Source organism: Pangasianodon hypophthalmus, chromosome 15 (genome assembly GCF_027358585.1).
Source record: "Pangasianodon hypophthalmus isolate fPanHyp1 chromosome 15, fPanHyp1.pri, whole genome shotgun sequence".
NCBI classification, from domain to species: domain Eukaryota; kingdom Metazoa; phylum Chordata; class Actinopteri; order Siluriformes; family Pangasiidae; genus Pangasianodon; species Pangasianodon hypophthalmus.
In genome coordinates, this window is record NC_069724.1 from 10,802,897 (window position 1) to 10,817,553 (window position 14,657).

The 14,657-nt window shown below is 41.6% G+C and overlaps 1 protein-coding gene across 12 annotated transcripts in view; it reads right to left on the bottom strand.

Moving 5' to 3' along the window:
* Positions 1-14,657, bottom strand: part of sptan1 (spectrin alpha, non-erythrocytic 1) — a 46,371-nt gene that overhangs the window by 25,041 nt on the left and 6,673 nt on the right. For 11 of the 12 annotated variants that reach the window (XM_026941037.3, XM_053240175.1, XM_026941040.3 and 8 more), the window contains 14 exons: positions 7,166-7,405; positions 5,843-5,968; positions 3,952-4,092; positions 3,326-3,606; positions 3,040-3,184; positions 2,785-2,939; positions 2,307-2,442; positions 2,083-2,184; positions 1,663-1,800; positions 1,412-1,522; positions 1,203-1,280; positions 952-1,107; positions 644-848; positions 338-519 (listed from right to left, as the gene is read on the bottom strand). In XM_026941037.3, the coding sequence (XP_026796838.3) occupies positions 338-519; positions 644-848; positions 952-1,107; positions 1,203-1,280; positions 1,412-1,522; positions 1,663-1,800; positions 2,083-2,184; positions 2,307-2,442; positions 2,785-2,939; positions 3,040-3,184; positions 3,326-3,606; positions 3,952-4,092; positions 5,843-5,968; positions 7,166-7,402 (2,193 nt within the window). In that variant the 5' untranslated portion in view covers positions 7,403-7,405. Of the gene's footprint in view, positions 1-337; positions 520-643; positions 849-951; positions 1,108-1,202; positions 1,281-1,411; positions 1,523-1,662; positions 1,801-2,082; positions 2,185-2,306; positions 2,443-2,784; positions 2,940-3,039; positions 3,185-3,325; positions 3,607-3,951; positions 4,093-5,842; positions 5,969-7,165; positions 7,406-11,245; positions 11,395-14,657 lie in introns of those variants that run through there. The other variant, XM_026941039.3, reaches the window with a different exon arrangement.

The following is a 14,657-nucleotide window of genomic DNA, read 5'->3' on the forward strand; positions in this document are numbered from 1 at the left end:
CAAGAGTTTACCTAGTGATTGAAAGTTAACCTAGTGAGAGATAGCTCACGCTGCGAGTGGAAGATTACTTAACGAATGAGAGCTAATCTAGTCAGAGAAAGCTAATCCCGTAAGCTCAACATACTGTGCAAACATTGTGTTTAGTTGCGTGAGTGGTGTCACAGACAGATGTCAAAAAAGCATTCTCATTAAAATATTAGGTCAAACTTGGCTGGAGTTTGTAATAACATTTTAAAAAAAGTTTTCTCCATGTTTCCTAGAACGTTTCTCGAAAGCTATCCATAATATATCCATGTTATATTGTACGACCTCTCCAAACACTATGAAAGAGACTCACCTGGTGTGCAGCCACATCAGCCTCCAGCAAGGCATGCTTCTTCTGCAGGTTCTGAACACTGGTCAGGTCTTTGCCATAGTCATCGGAGGCCAGGTGACCCTCCATTTCATAGAGCCACAGCTCGATGTCCTCCACGTTACGATTAAACTGCTGCTGCTGGTTGGCTTCACGCAGCTTAATGCCTGACAACACGACACACACAGAGCCATGAGGATGTCACTGCATGCAGTTGAACAATAATAAGATAGTAATAGTAATAAACATCTACTACTAATAATAATAATACATGTACATATAACTTATTACCTTTGAGCTCGGTGGCTTCCAAAAGTTTCTTCCACTGGGAGCTGACCTCGTCCATGCGAGTGGCCACCTCAGCAGAGGCATAGTGTTTCCCATCGATCAGCTCCTGACCCGACTTCTGCAGAGCATCGATACGGCTCTGATTGGCAGAGAGCTCTGCCTCGAAGGCTTGGTGCTTCTGCACTTTTCCCTGCAGGTTGGAGGGGTCCTGCGTGTGTGTGAGAAAGATCGGGAGAAAATTATTGCAGAAAGAGCGCAATGTGAAAACACAAAACACGGCAATTACATAACAGCACATAACATGAACGCACCTTGTAGGCCTCGTCTGTGGCGGTCTTCATCTTCTCATTGATCCAGCTCTTGAGCTCATCAGAGTCACGGAAAAACTGCTGCAGGTGGAAAGAGTCCTCAAGGGCGGCACGGCGGGACTGAGCACGATCGTGCAGAGCATTACGTCTGCTTAACAACTGAAAAAACATTTCAGATTTAGTCATCAGCATGAATGAAGATGTCAGAGAGGGAAAATCAAGAAATCAGGAACGGGGTGCTGTGGTTTGCTTACTGCGTCTCTGCGAGTGGCCACGTCCTCCTTGGCGTAGTGATTGTTCTGGATCAGCTTGGTGGCAAATTCATCCAGGGCCTAAAGACACCACAACACAGAACAAAGGATCAGAACGCTTTATGAATTAATTATTTTTTATAAAGTGAAGGCTGTAGATTTAAAATGGTTGCAGAGGTAAAGCAGAGTGAAACAGCGGTGAGGGAGCTCACAGTGATCTTCTCCTCTTGGGCACTGAGCGATTTCTCAAAGTCTTCATGTTTCTTCAGCAGGGCTTCCACGCTGTCCAGAGAGTCACCCAGGTCCTCATTCAGGAGGAAAGCCTGACAGAAGGACAGGGTTATATTAACGCCTCAATACTTACAAACCTTTCCTCAAATTTTGCATTCATTTGCAATCTATTGATGTAACTGAAAGCAAACGTGGCAGCGTTTCATTGCATGAAGCAAGAAAATGCACACACCTCCTGCTTGCTCATCCAGTTGTCGACCTGCTCAGTGTCCCTGTAGAAGAGCTGCAGGTCCATGCACTGTTCATACTGCTGTCTGCGCAGCTCCCACAGCTCCAGCAGAGACTCCTTCTCCTCAGCCAGAATACCCAGCTATACACACACACAAAATAGGATTAACTGTGGTTACATGCACACTAATATTACAATAATTTTCTGATTTGTTCAGATTCGACAGCTAGAAGGAAGACAGCATTATGGGTGACTGACACTGTAATAACTGCCAAATAATTACTAGAAAAAATACTGTATTGTAGAAGTGGAATCCAATGAATATAAAATTCAAATTATATTAAAAGCAGATAGTGAAAGCTTTAATGAGTCTTTCTACAGGCAGGTGTGACGTGGGGTGGTGCGGTGTGATGCTGGTCCTACCTTCTCCTTGACCTCCTCTGATGCGTAGTGTCCAGTGTTCAGGAGAGCCTCTCCTGCCTCAGTTGTGGCCTTAAAGCTGTCCTCATGGGCATCGATCTCTCCCTATAAACAAAACCACAGTAGCTTTAACATCACCATTATGTTAGCTGTTTAGAATAGAACATGGAATATTTTCTGGGGAAAACTGGCGGGTCTGAGGTGAAGCTGAAACAGATGGGGCCCACCTTGTGTTCCTGGTGTCGGTCGAGCAGAGCTTCGGCCCCGGCGACGTCGTTGGCCAGTTCGTCAGCGTTGATCAGAGCCTTCATCTCGGTCACCCAGCTGGTGAGGTCACGGAAATCTGCGGTGAAACGCTGAAGCCTATAAAACAGGACACAACCACCTATCAAAGCTGGCCTTCAGAATTCTGCTTAAAGTCTTGATCACCAGGAAATCAAAGCTGCTGGTGTAGCATGGCTAAAGCAAGAACATTAACCAATAAGTATTTATATTAATCCAAAAATGATAACATTTACAAAACAGTGTAAGTTGCAGCACCATCTACAGGTCACATCTTAAAAAAAGAAATATTTTTTCTTAAAAAAAAAGCATCTTAAAATTACCCAATAAACTTGAAATAATCACCATTTACTAACTAATAAATTGTTTATTTTAAAAATGTAAAAATGGTGTGGTATTTATTCACAGAGTGTAAATGCACACCTGTAGGAGTCGTTGAGATGGGCGTGGCGCTCAGCAGCCAGTGTGCGTATCTGCTCCCAGTTGGTAATGAGCTCGTCTCTCTTGAGGTGGATCTGAGAGGCGTTCTGGGGGTAAGTCTGCTGCAGACGCTCCGCTTCACCACCCAGAGTGTTCACCTGAACATACACAGCAGGTAAGACAGAGACAGCGACAGGTGTGGAGGTGTACAAAGCTACTTTTGTGATTGCTGTGGGTGAAGTACACACTGAGACTGACCTTATCCTCCAGGGCAGCCAGGTCCCTCTCGAGCCCCTCATGTTTGCGCAGCAGAGCCTGAACACTGGCCAGGTCACGTCCGAAATCGTCAGAGGCCATGAGCTGCTCTTTCTCTTTGATCCAGCTGATGGTTTCATCCACATCCCTGCAGAACAGAAAAGGAAAACTTTAGGCCACTGGTTTCATTCCATACAAACTGCACTGTTATATCCAATGCGTGGTTACTTTAAAATAAAATTTAAAAAAAAAAAAAGAAAAAAGCATTGTTCTTTTATAAGTGACGCACCGGTTGAAACGCTGCACCTCGGCAGACCCGAACAGTTTGCCCTGTCTCTGCTGAGCAAGACCCTTCAGCCTCTGCCATGCTGCGTTCACCTCCTCCTGCTTCTTCAGGATCAGCTCGGTCTCTGGGTGGCTCTCCTGAGTTAGCTTAGCTGCGGCCTGGTTCACTTCGTTCACGCGCTCCTCGTGGGCTGCCAGGTCTGTCTGGAATTCCTCAAACTTCTTCTGCAGGACCTCCACATGCTCCAGGTCCTGACCCAACTCCTCAGAGGTGACAATGGCTTCCTGTAACAGTGAGCATGTGTGTTTTATTTATGGCTTTTCTCTGTGTTTTAAAAAAAAATTGAAAAAAAAAAAAAGGAATTTAAAAAAAAAAAAATCTAACTAGTTATCCATCCATTCTTCCATCTGTCCACCCATCAACCCATCAATCTACCAATCATTTCATTCTATCCATTAACATACCCATCCACCTATCTCCATCCTTCTATCAACCTATCCATCCATATATCCCCATCCTTCCTGTCTATTTTCTATTCATCTACCATTACTGTACTAAAAACTACCACTTATATATATTTATATATTGATGTGTGTGTGTGTGTGTGTGTGTGTGTGTGTGAGACCGACCTTGTCAGTGATCCAGTCCAGGGCATCCTCACACTCCCTCAGGTACTGCACCAGTTTCTGGGCCTGCAGCAGACGCACACCTTTCTCCTTAGTTTTCTGCAGCAGCAGATCCCACAGCCGGTGCAGCTCCTCTAAGCGACTCTGAGAGACACAAAGAGAGAGAGAGAGAGAGAGAGAGAGAGAGAGAAAGTCAGGAACAGTGGTAGATTCATTCTGTCCTCATTACCAGGAAGAGGATGAGATGGAGTTTAGCCCTAGACCAGCAGTGACGCAGTGCAACAAACACAGATAGGTGTTGTTAATTTTTAATGATTTTGAGTGATGGGAGATTAGGCAAAGTGGGTGTGTAAAGGTGATGTGACCAAGTCATGTTTAACTTTGTATAAACGAGAATTGAAACTACGGTGTTAAACATCAGCCATCACCCCAATTAAAACTGTTATTATAGCCTGTAGCGGAGGGTAACAGTCACAGGTGTCACGGCTAAGCCACCTGTTGACATTCATCACACATGTGAAGACTGGATGATACCATGGCATCCAGCAGTAGGAATGCGTACTAGAGATCAGTCTATAAAGTATATATGTGTTTTGTTTTTTTTTGTTTTTTTAAATCGATGTATGTGAACATTGAATCTGTCCAGCACTAGATACAAATGAAAGAGTACAAACCAAGATGAAGCCTGATAAACAAGCATGAGAGAGATCACTACTAACATTTCAGAGAATAAATATTGAGTAAAGGCTGGTTTATTCTTCTGCAACCACATATCTGAGAGCAAACGTGGACACTTGCATAAAGTTTACAGAAAAGGGGAAGCCAATTCTCACAAAAATGATTTCTGAAGTGTTTCTGCTCATCTGTATTCAGCAGTATCAAGTGGTTCTTGTACTGAAGCACTTCAGTTTAACTCGTGTTTAAATCCGTAAGTCTAACAATCACGGAACAATGGGTCCTTTAGATTTTTTACAACCGAGTTGCTATTTTGTACAAAACCTATATTTATCTTTATTAAGAGCCCATTAACAGGAAAAAAGTAAAGTGTGCAATCCTGCATGATTAATCTGGCCATTATAATTACAGCTACAGCCTGTATAAAGCATTGCAGTTTATATTCTCATATGCCACATCATCATTATTGTAGTATTGTATGTCAGTGCAAAAGTATAAACCAGCCATAAATGACACTGCACACAGACAAACACACAGACAGACACACACACATACTTCCAGTGAGGAAAGGTGAGAATTTATTTCACCAGAAGGTTCAGAAATTTCACAGCATCCAGACACCTACTTGGATATAAGTTCCATAATTGACACTTTTTACAATTGGCCTCTGGGCGGTCCGGTATGGCGTAAAGGACTGAGCCAAATCATTAGCATGATTAACATTAGCATGATTAACATGCAGAGCTTCACATTAACATCAACACAGGACATACAGCACAAACATATAGCACAACAGGATACATGGAACCAATCACCATAAATTTTGTTTGTGAGACAGAGTCAGTAGGTGAATGAGAGAGTCAGTAGGTGAAATAGTGAATGAGAGATCAGTGGGTGAATGAGAGAGTGAGAGGGTGAAGGAGAGACTCAGTATTTGAATGAGTGAATGAGAGATTGACTGGGTGAATGAGAGAGTCAGTAGGTGAAAGATTATGGGACAGTCAGCAAGTGAATGAGTGAATGACAGAGTCAGAGGGTGAATGACAGAGTGAAGTAAGTGAACAAGTAGTTAATGAGAGTGAATTAGAAGGTAGTGAGTGAGTGAGTGAGTAACTGAGTGAATGAGAGCAACTGACTAGTGAGAAGGTGAGTGAGAAGGTGAGTGAAAAAATAAGTGAGCGAACGAGATTTTTTGGGGGGCGGGGTGTTTTGATCTTACCCGGATGGTCTCGGAGGAGAAGTGGCTCTCGGAGATCATGAGGTTGCCAGTTTCGTCCAGTTTGATGATGGCGCCAGAGTTGGCCTGCACCTCCGCTTCAAAGGCCTGGTGTTTCTGGAGCTTTCCCTGAAAGACACAGACACATTGTATAACAAAGAGGGTCGCAGAGACCTAGGGGTACCTGGAGGTACTGCAAAGGGTACTTAACAAAAGCAGAAATTAAGGTTTTGGGGGGAGAGAAAGTAGTATTAATATGAGATCATATATTTTATACCCATGTATTATATTTGATATCCAGTATTACTTCCACTACAGTAATGCAATTTGATTTGAATGAACAAAGTCTTCATGTTATCATGCTTTACTGGTAAGAAGATGCCAGTCACATGTTTTATAATAAATCAATCCAGCAGCAAAAGTGTCTACAAGGCATTTCTTAAAATTAAAGAAAGAGTGGTTATAGAACGAAGGTTAATATGCGCTAAAGAGGACTCTATAATATTTAACTAGGCTAACATGCAGTTGAGAAGAATCTCTTTTCTTGAGATTTGCATCTGTATGCTGACGTATTGAAGCAGGAAATCAGAGTGACAGAGAGATGAAGTGTGTAACTGATTTACACAACAGCCAGTTGTGTTCGAGATACGCCACAGCCACGCTGAATCTAAACAAACCAGACAGTAGCTTAGTGAACTAGCTGAATTTGGAGAACAGTGAAGAAGTTAAAGAGAGCCTTTTTTGAACTGTGGAGGATTTCTCAGCCTCAGAGACTCGCACGGTTACCACATGGCGGCATTTAATGTTTCTGAGTGGAAAATAAAATGATGTTACTTACTCTCACTGATGGAGAAGCCCTGACATTGTTGTATTCTCCATTAGTCTGCGTTAGTCACATTCCAGCATCGAACAGCCTCAATTTGGTAAAACATTCCTCTGAAAAGTGCCGCTCACAAAACCAACAACTCGCACAAACTCCATTGTCCTCCATATGAATAAACTCCGACCATTTTTTTTCTCCACCATGCAATGTTTGGAAAAGGGAATAATGTGCAGGAAGATGAACAGCAAAAAACACACCGGTGAACCATGTTTACTGTGAACGAGCTATGAACTGTGAACAGGTACAAAACCCCCTGAAACACTCATTTTGATTTCAGGAGCACTTTAAACATAAAAAGGTACGGAAAATATCTGTCTAGAGCCATTAGGCAAATGTTCTGTAAACCTATTACCAAACCAGCAAATCTCAATATAATCAGAGGTTAAAAAAAACAAAAAAAAACAAACTAAACCCCGCTGGCCCTGTATCCTGTAGCTACACACCTGAAGGTTGCTGGGGTCCTTGTAGTTCTCATCAGAAGCGATCTGCAGCTTCTCCTGGATCCATTTCTCTAGCTCGTCTGCGTCACGGCGAAAGAACTGGAAGCGGTATGAGTCGTCCAGTTTCTGTCTGCGCACGGCTGACAGCTCCTTAAAGCGCCGGTAACGGTCCAGGACCTGCTGCCGACGCTCCTGGATGTCATCGGCTGTCTCAAGAACTTTTGTGCCGCCGGTATCCATTCTCTAGAAAACACACACGCAAACATATTTCATTTACTATTACTGTACTATGATTTATCACTTCAAGGTGTGTGTGTGTGTGTGTGTGTGTGTGTGTGTGTGTGTAACTACACACTAATATTTGTGAATCTCAACAGGACAAGTTTATATTTTCTTATCAAGGAGTTTCAACTGCTATACAAGACAATAATAAAATCTGCCATTTTAAAAAAAAAATAAAAATTTTTTTTAATCGACACTTCCTCAATTTACGTGCCCCAAGTACACTTGAGTAATCATACTGTAGCAATCAAAACTGTATCAATCAATAAAAACTGTAATGGCTTATATGATAAACAAAACAAGACAATCACCCCACCGCGGTCAGTATTAAATTTCCTTCTTATTTGCCTGCTGCTGCAGGCTGACTTTTTTGTTTTTTTTAAAAACTAATTTAAGGCTATGTTAAATAATATGCATCATGATATACAGGTTTGCTTACAAAGTGCCAGCAAAACATTAATGCTGTGTTTTAAGTTGGATGATACTTTGATTTAATGTCTACAAATATAAACAGGAAACAGGAAAGAAAGTACAAAATTTTTGTGCTGATGTTTCTTATGCAAATCAACTGCTTACAATCAGTTTCTGTTAGAAAATTGTTATAAAAATGAAAACTGATGATAACCACGATATCTCAGAAAATTGTACAGTGACGATTTATCACAATATCAGTTTGATATCATATTGCCCAGCCTTGTTGTGCTGTTCTACTGGGTGATAAATAAGCATTTTTTCTAGAAGCAGCTAAATCATCTGCCAATAGAGCAAGACAATCATTTTCTTTTTTCAGCATTTTCTGCAGTGTTTTGTAAAGTAATCAGACCTCTAAAACTGGGTTTAATAATAATTACTGAAGCACTTATAAACACTATTGCTCCTTGTCAAACTTTTTTTTTCTTTTAGGATTGTGTAATAATGTAGCACTAGTAGGGATATTGCCTGTTACATTATTATGTGATAAATTTAGTCTTTATTTAGGAAAAAACAGGAGTGTAAAATACAGCATTCACACAGTACTTAATATCCAGACAAATCAAACCATATTTTCCATAAGAAACATTTACAATACCTTATGATAGATCTCTCAGAGTATCTACATGACTACACACACACACAGACACACACACAGGTTGGAACCCACATGGGCCAGTGAACAGCTGAGTATACGAGCAGTATGAGCGGAAATACCACATGCCTCTGAACAAACAGCACAAAGACACTGCTGCTGTCAGCCCCCTGGGAATAAACCCCTCTCTCTCTCTCTCTCTCACACACACACTCTCTCACACACACTTACTTTTACCACCACTGACATCACCCCCCTCAAAACACCCCATCAGCTGTGCCCTTTCAGTTTGGGGAGAATCTGCAGGAGATCTGCAAGTAACCGGTACATATTGAGCAGGGAGAAGGGCCACGCCTGTATTAGGGAAATGGTTCTTGGTATTCCGGATATTCCGCTCCTCCCCAGCTTCAGATGGAGTGGATTTCGGGGAATGTGGGGCCCCTGCAGGACTATTTATAGAGGAATGGCACAGATGTCACAGCGACAAACGGATCAGGAAAAATCCACTAGTCACATGTGACACGTCGCCTTTCACAAATTCTCATCGCCGCTGATTTCGGATTTCTCCTCCCACATACAGTAACATCAGAGTTTAAACATAACTAGAAATACAGATAACTTAACGTACATCACAAGGAATTCAAATGTCATTTAAGTCATTTTCACAGTTTTTTTTGGTGGAGTGTGAAAACTGTTTTAGAGCCTTACAGCGTGTGAGAGAACTGATCCCTGGTCCTCTTGAAAATGGTGATGAATCTACTGGATATTTAAGCTTTCCATAATGAAACTATGGCATTTTCCAGAACTTGTGTTTAAAGTCAAGTGGTGTTCATGTTATCAGTTCTCCATTAGCCTGACTGAAACATGCTCTTTGCATGGCCGGGAAAGGCACAAAGTCATGTGACAGGAATAAATGGAGAAAAGTCTGACAAACTCAAGGTCAGCGGGCGTGAGGGATAAACCGGAGACACGTCTTTAACAAGCGGAATAAACAGCCGAGGCTGTGCCATGACACTGCTGTGCTAAATCAATACACGGCTTTGTTACAGCAGCCAACAACCCAGCATACATCCAAAACATGGGGTGGTGGAAACGAGACAGGAAACGAGGAGCCTTGCAATGATGTACGTAGAAAGAGAGACTGTTGTCAAGGCAACAAGAGTGAGACAGACTGTCAGACAGACAGCAGGGATAAACAGCACAGCACATCACCAGCACATCACCAGCACATCGTAGCGACTAATGGAGAAGACAGATCAGTCGATTTACTGGAGCTGCAAAACAACATCAGACCACGCCTGTGATCAGCACAGCATAAACACACACACACACACAAAGCGTACAGACACCAGATTAGCCTGCATGTCTATCTCACCACACTCTCCTAATGGTTCAGTAACTTCAAGTAACAGTTTCATAAACTCTAGTATTATGCAAATCACTTCGAACGTACAGCTCCGCCTTCAGATTTCAGGCCACACCCCCTACCTCAGACTGACAACAAACTCAGTGCTGAAGAAGAAACATTTGCACTTTTTCAGAGTGGATGACTTACATGGGGAGATGGGTAACGTCATTATTACCAGAGTATCTCTGGGAATTAATTCATGTCCGAATCTGTCACGTCAGTCATTTTTGACTGCGTGTACACACGTCTAGAAAGATTACGCTGCATTTTACCAAGAATGCAATTCTCAGTGTGACAAACATGCATACATATTAAAGACACGCCCATTCAACTCATTATCCCACTAGCTAACTGTCCCCTATCACACGACAGCTACCAGCCGGCGAGGGTGAGGGCTAACACGTGCTTCCTCTGAGACGTGTGAATCCAGCCAAACACATCTTTTCACACTGAGTCACTGGACAGAGTAACATGCTATCTGCCCTCTTCCACATACATGACCTCAAAGACACCCACGATTGGCTAGTGTCGCTATGATTGACAGGGGAGAGTGTGTCCCACCCCTCCCACCCAGTCAGTTTTATTTCCTTGATTCCCGGCCATTGATGGCTGTCGAATGATCAGGATTCATCCATTGTGATCTTTTCTGTTGCACCACTTGGGAGCCCAACAGAGTCAGAAACCACATCATCAAGCCTGTTTGAGATGTTGAATGACTCCACAAAGTCGGCTGAGGAGACATCACACATTTAGCATACCATGCTAAACAGGAAGCTATATGCTTCCATTACTTGTTAGCTACATTATCCTATACTTGTAGCTCCAGCACAAAACTACAGAAGCCAAATTCACACCCCAAAGATGTCTCAACTATATTTATGAAAAATGGAACATTTTAGATATGTTTCTTTTCAGCCTGAACCGTAGCTTTAAGTCATCAGGAATCTCCGGTGGCAGTGCTACCACTTCCCTGAGAGAATTTAGCATATCTCTGTCTGGATTGAGCTCAGGGTGCACTGAAGACTCACAGTGGGGATGAAGATCAGGGTCAGGAGCAGAAAACTGTGCACATTAATCCTGTGGCTGTACACAGATAAACGCCACACCCCGCCCTAACAAGCACGAGCTGAAATGACGTCACGCTGACCTGCATGACGAGACACATTTTACCGGTCACTTGAGAAAAGCCTCACGTCGGTGCGAGACCTCAGTGTGTTCTCTCAGCCTGTTAGATATCATTATTACACCTCTAACTGATGATCCAATCCATTCCATACAAAGCAAAGCTTACAGAAACATGCGAATGGAAATGTGCAGAAAAACTCACCAACACTCGTTTCAGTGCATTAAAGAGGTGCAGCTAGTCAGATAACGAGCCGTGTGCACGATCGAGATAACACCAACTCACACTCCTCCTACACACTCGCACTGTTCCTCCTACTCACTCAGCTCTCCCTCGTTCCCCACCCCCCTTCTCTCTCTCTCTCCCTCCCATTACAGCTCCAGCTCTAGAATATTCTCCTCCCTCTTCCCCCCTCCATACTGCGCAGTCTGATAACTCTCACATTCCAACTCCATGATGACAGAGACAAAGTCCGACCCCACACCCTCCATCTGCTCACAATAACCACTGTTTAAAACATTTCTAAACCTATAGAGCTTGGAAGCTGACGATATGACTTTCATATATATTTTCCTTTTATATATACACACACACACACACACACACACACACATCACATTTAAAACAATTCTTTTTTTTCCTGTGGTGTATTTAATAAATTTCAAAGTTTTGAACTTTGAAAATTCAAAATTATGAGTTGTGATTTTAAAATTTACAAGAAATGTGAAGAAATACAAATGTCAAAAATACAGATGTTATACAAATTCACCAAAGGTGAAGCATCCAGGGAAAAGAAATGCTTTCAGAGTGGTCATAGTTGCTTTCAGAGCTTGTCCATGACTGCAAGTGGAGTCAAAATGGAAGATATGAAGCATAATGAGCTAAGCGCATGTTCTACTGAAATAGCTAAGCTCATATCAAGCAGGTAGCTCAAGATTTGTCTGACGATTGTCAGAAAGGTAACGTTAGTGTAGATTAATTAGCTAAAAACGTTACCTAAATATTTACACTGGGCCGATATTCAGCATCGAGTGTTTAACATCATTGTAGGAAACTAGCTGTTTGAGTAGAACATGAACACATTATTATTTGTTTGATCTCTCAGAAAGTATCTACCCTAATTTAGCCTAATTTATATCAAATCTGTATTTCTGAGTTATGAATTTTTTAGATTTGTATTTAGGATTCTGATTTTTTTTAAACCTCAGATCTGTATGCGGGCTTCAACGGGGTAAAGGCCTTGGGGTTTATTTTTTAGCTTTACCTTGTCCTTTTGATTTGCACAGTGATTACGCAATGTTACAACAACAGTAGTGACAACAATAATGATAACAATCAGAACAAATTACTATCAAAACTGGTGGTTAAAAAAAAAAAAAAAAATTATTTATTTTTTTTATTTATTCATTTATTTTATGTTCACATAACCTTAAGATGTTTTTTTGCATGACACAAAGAGCCCCGCCCCCTCAAGCGCTTTCAACCAGCGCAGCTCAACAGCCGTGTTTCTAGAGCAATCTCAATAAACATGGTATTAATGTAGGATTTCACATCACTCATACTGTATAAAAATTAAATTACGTCCACAGGAATGGTAAGGGAAAACTAGTGTCTTGCACAGAAATAAATAAATAAATGTTTTTTTGGCCTGTGCTCTCTGGGTGGGAGGGATGGCAAATTCTCTCTCCTTGTCAATCAAAGCGACAGTAGGCTATTATGCAGGTCTATGAGCTCATGTATGTGGAAGAGGGCAGACAGCATGTCCATGTTGCAGTGTGACGCAGCAGGAGCATGTTACTGGTTGAATAAATTATAGACTTGCAAATTATATCTAGTCATTTAGTTCCAAGCTGGCAAAGATGGTTATTTAGCACGACTGCAATTTTTATCTCATACAAAGAGAATTTAATTTAAAAAAATCCACCCTGTGCTGTACTCTTCATCTCTAAATGTTGCCATGTTACAGTTCATTTGTTTGTGTATTTTTATCTTAACGAACTTAATGTAGCAAAATTATGCATTTTAATCATTAAATAAAATCACATTTATTCATATGGCTTTTAGAAAGGAGCTAAGACAAAGTCACTGTGTTCCAGTCACTCTACGCCATGTGACTCGTTTCCCATCCTTCAGATAATCAGGTCTGTGTGAGAGAGAGAGACGCCTCTTATTCCCACAGTGTCCTGATAATGAGCTCGTCCTCTTAAAGACGTCCTGCGTGACCTCGCTGAGAGAGGACGAGTTCAGATATTTATACATCCTGCTTCAGAAGTGTGTCACAGAATACGAGACCCTGACAGCATCACCAGCCGGCGTGACAGCTTGCGGTGTTAGTGAGTACGCCGTACACTCGATTTGTGCAACTGAGCTTTCTATAGATTTTAAAAATGCACGGAATGAGGCGCATGATAGACCACTATGACACAAAAACACCACGCTAACACTGGACCTCATTATTCAAGCTGGATAGGACAATTCATTTGTAACTGTATGGATGAAAACGGAGTTAGTTGAGACAAAGGTTTGCATTCTATGTTTGTGTAAATTATTTTATGTATAAGTAGACTCACTAATATGAACCTTGATTGATCTGCTTCAAATTGATTTTATATACGTATTAAAGTTTAAATCACTTATTAAATCACATGGATTGGTAATTTATGGCTGATTGGCATTTATCAAAATACACGTGTATGAAGAATATCACTGTTACCGAAACCTATATTTAAAAAAAAAAAAAATTTACACACATTACTAAACGATTCATAAATAAAGCTTGTCATCACTAAACTTCACCCTCTGCATCTTTTCGAACTGTTGCTCATGCTGCGTCACAGCGCACCGTAACACACATGAAGGAAAGAGCTATCTGCCCTCTTCCACATACATGAGCTCACAGACACCTGTGATTGGCCAGTGTCCCTGTGATTGACAGGGGAGAGAGAGCATGCCACCCCTCCCACAGACAGCACAGCAAATTTTGCTCACTAGACTCCTGACCAGAGGTGTCTGCGGCATCGTTCGATGTCCCAACGATAGAGCAAACGCTTTTTTGTTGTGTCACTAGGATCCCTAGTGTGACCTACTTTTTAAATACTTCTTTAATTATTAATAAACAGGGTAACTATTCAACATTCACAGTTGGGGCAGAGCTACAGACTGTTCAGACGAACCATAATCTGACTAAAGATAATTAATGATTATTAAAATAACAATTCTACAAATCGCTTGCACACAACATGCTTGTATAAATGTGTTTACAGCTCAAATATGTTCATTTAGTGTCAATTTAGCTCATCATTAGCTCACAGTGGAACTACAATTTAAGCATGTCCTATTTAGCTAGAGTATCCCATTTCATAAACACTTCTCCCCGCCGCAACCTCACAAACAGAGCGCACGACAGAAAGAAAGAAAGAAAGACTCTAAATACTCTACTCATCCATAAAGCTTTAGATTTAGATTGTTCAGGCATCTGGTTAACGTCATAATATCCTATGAGAGCGAATCACATCTCACCGAGGTGGAGAGCAGCACTCCCACTGAGAAATCAGCATCGCCGGAAAAGGAGCACGTTTCCATGGAAACACATCTGTTACCAGCGCAGGAGGAAGAA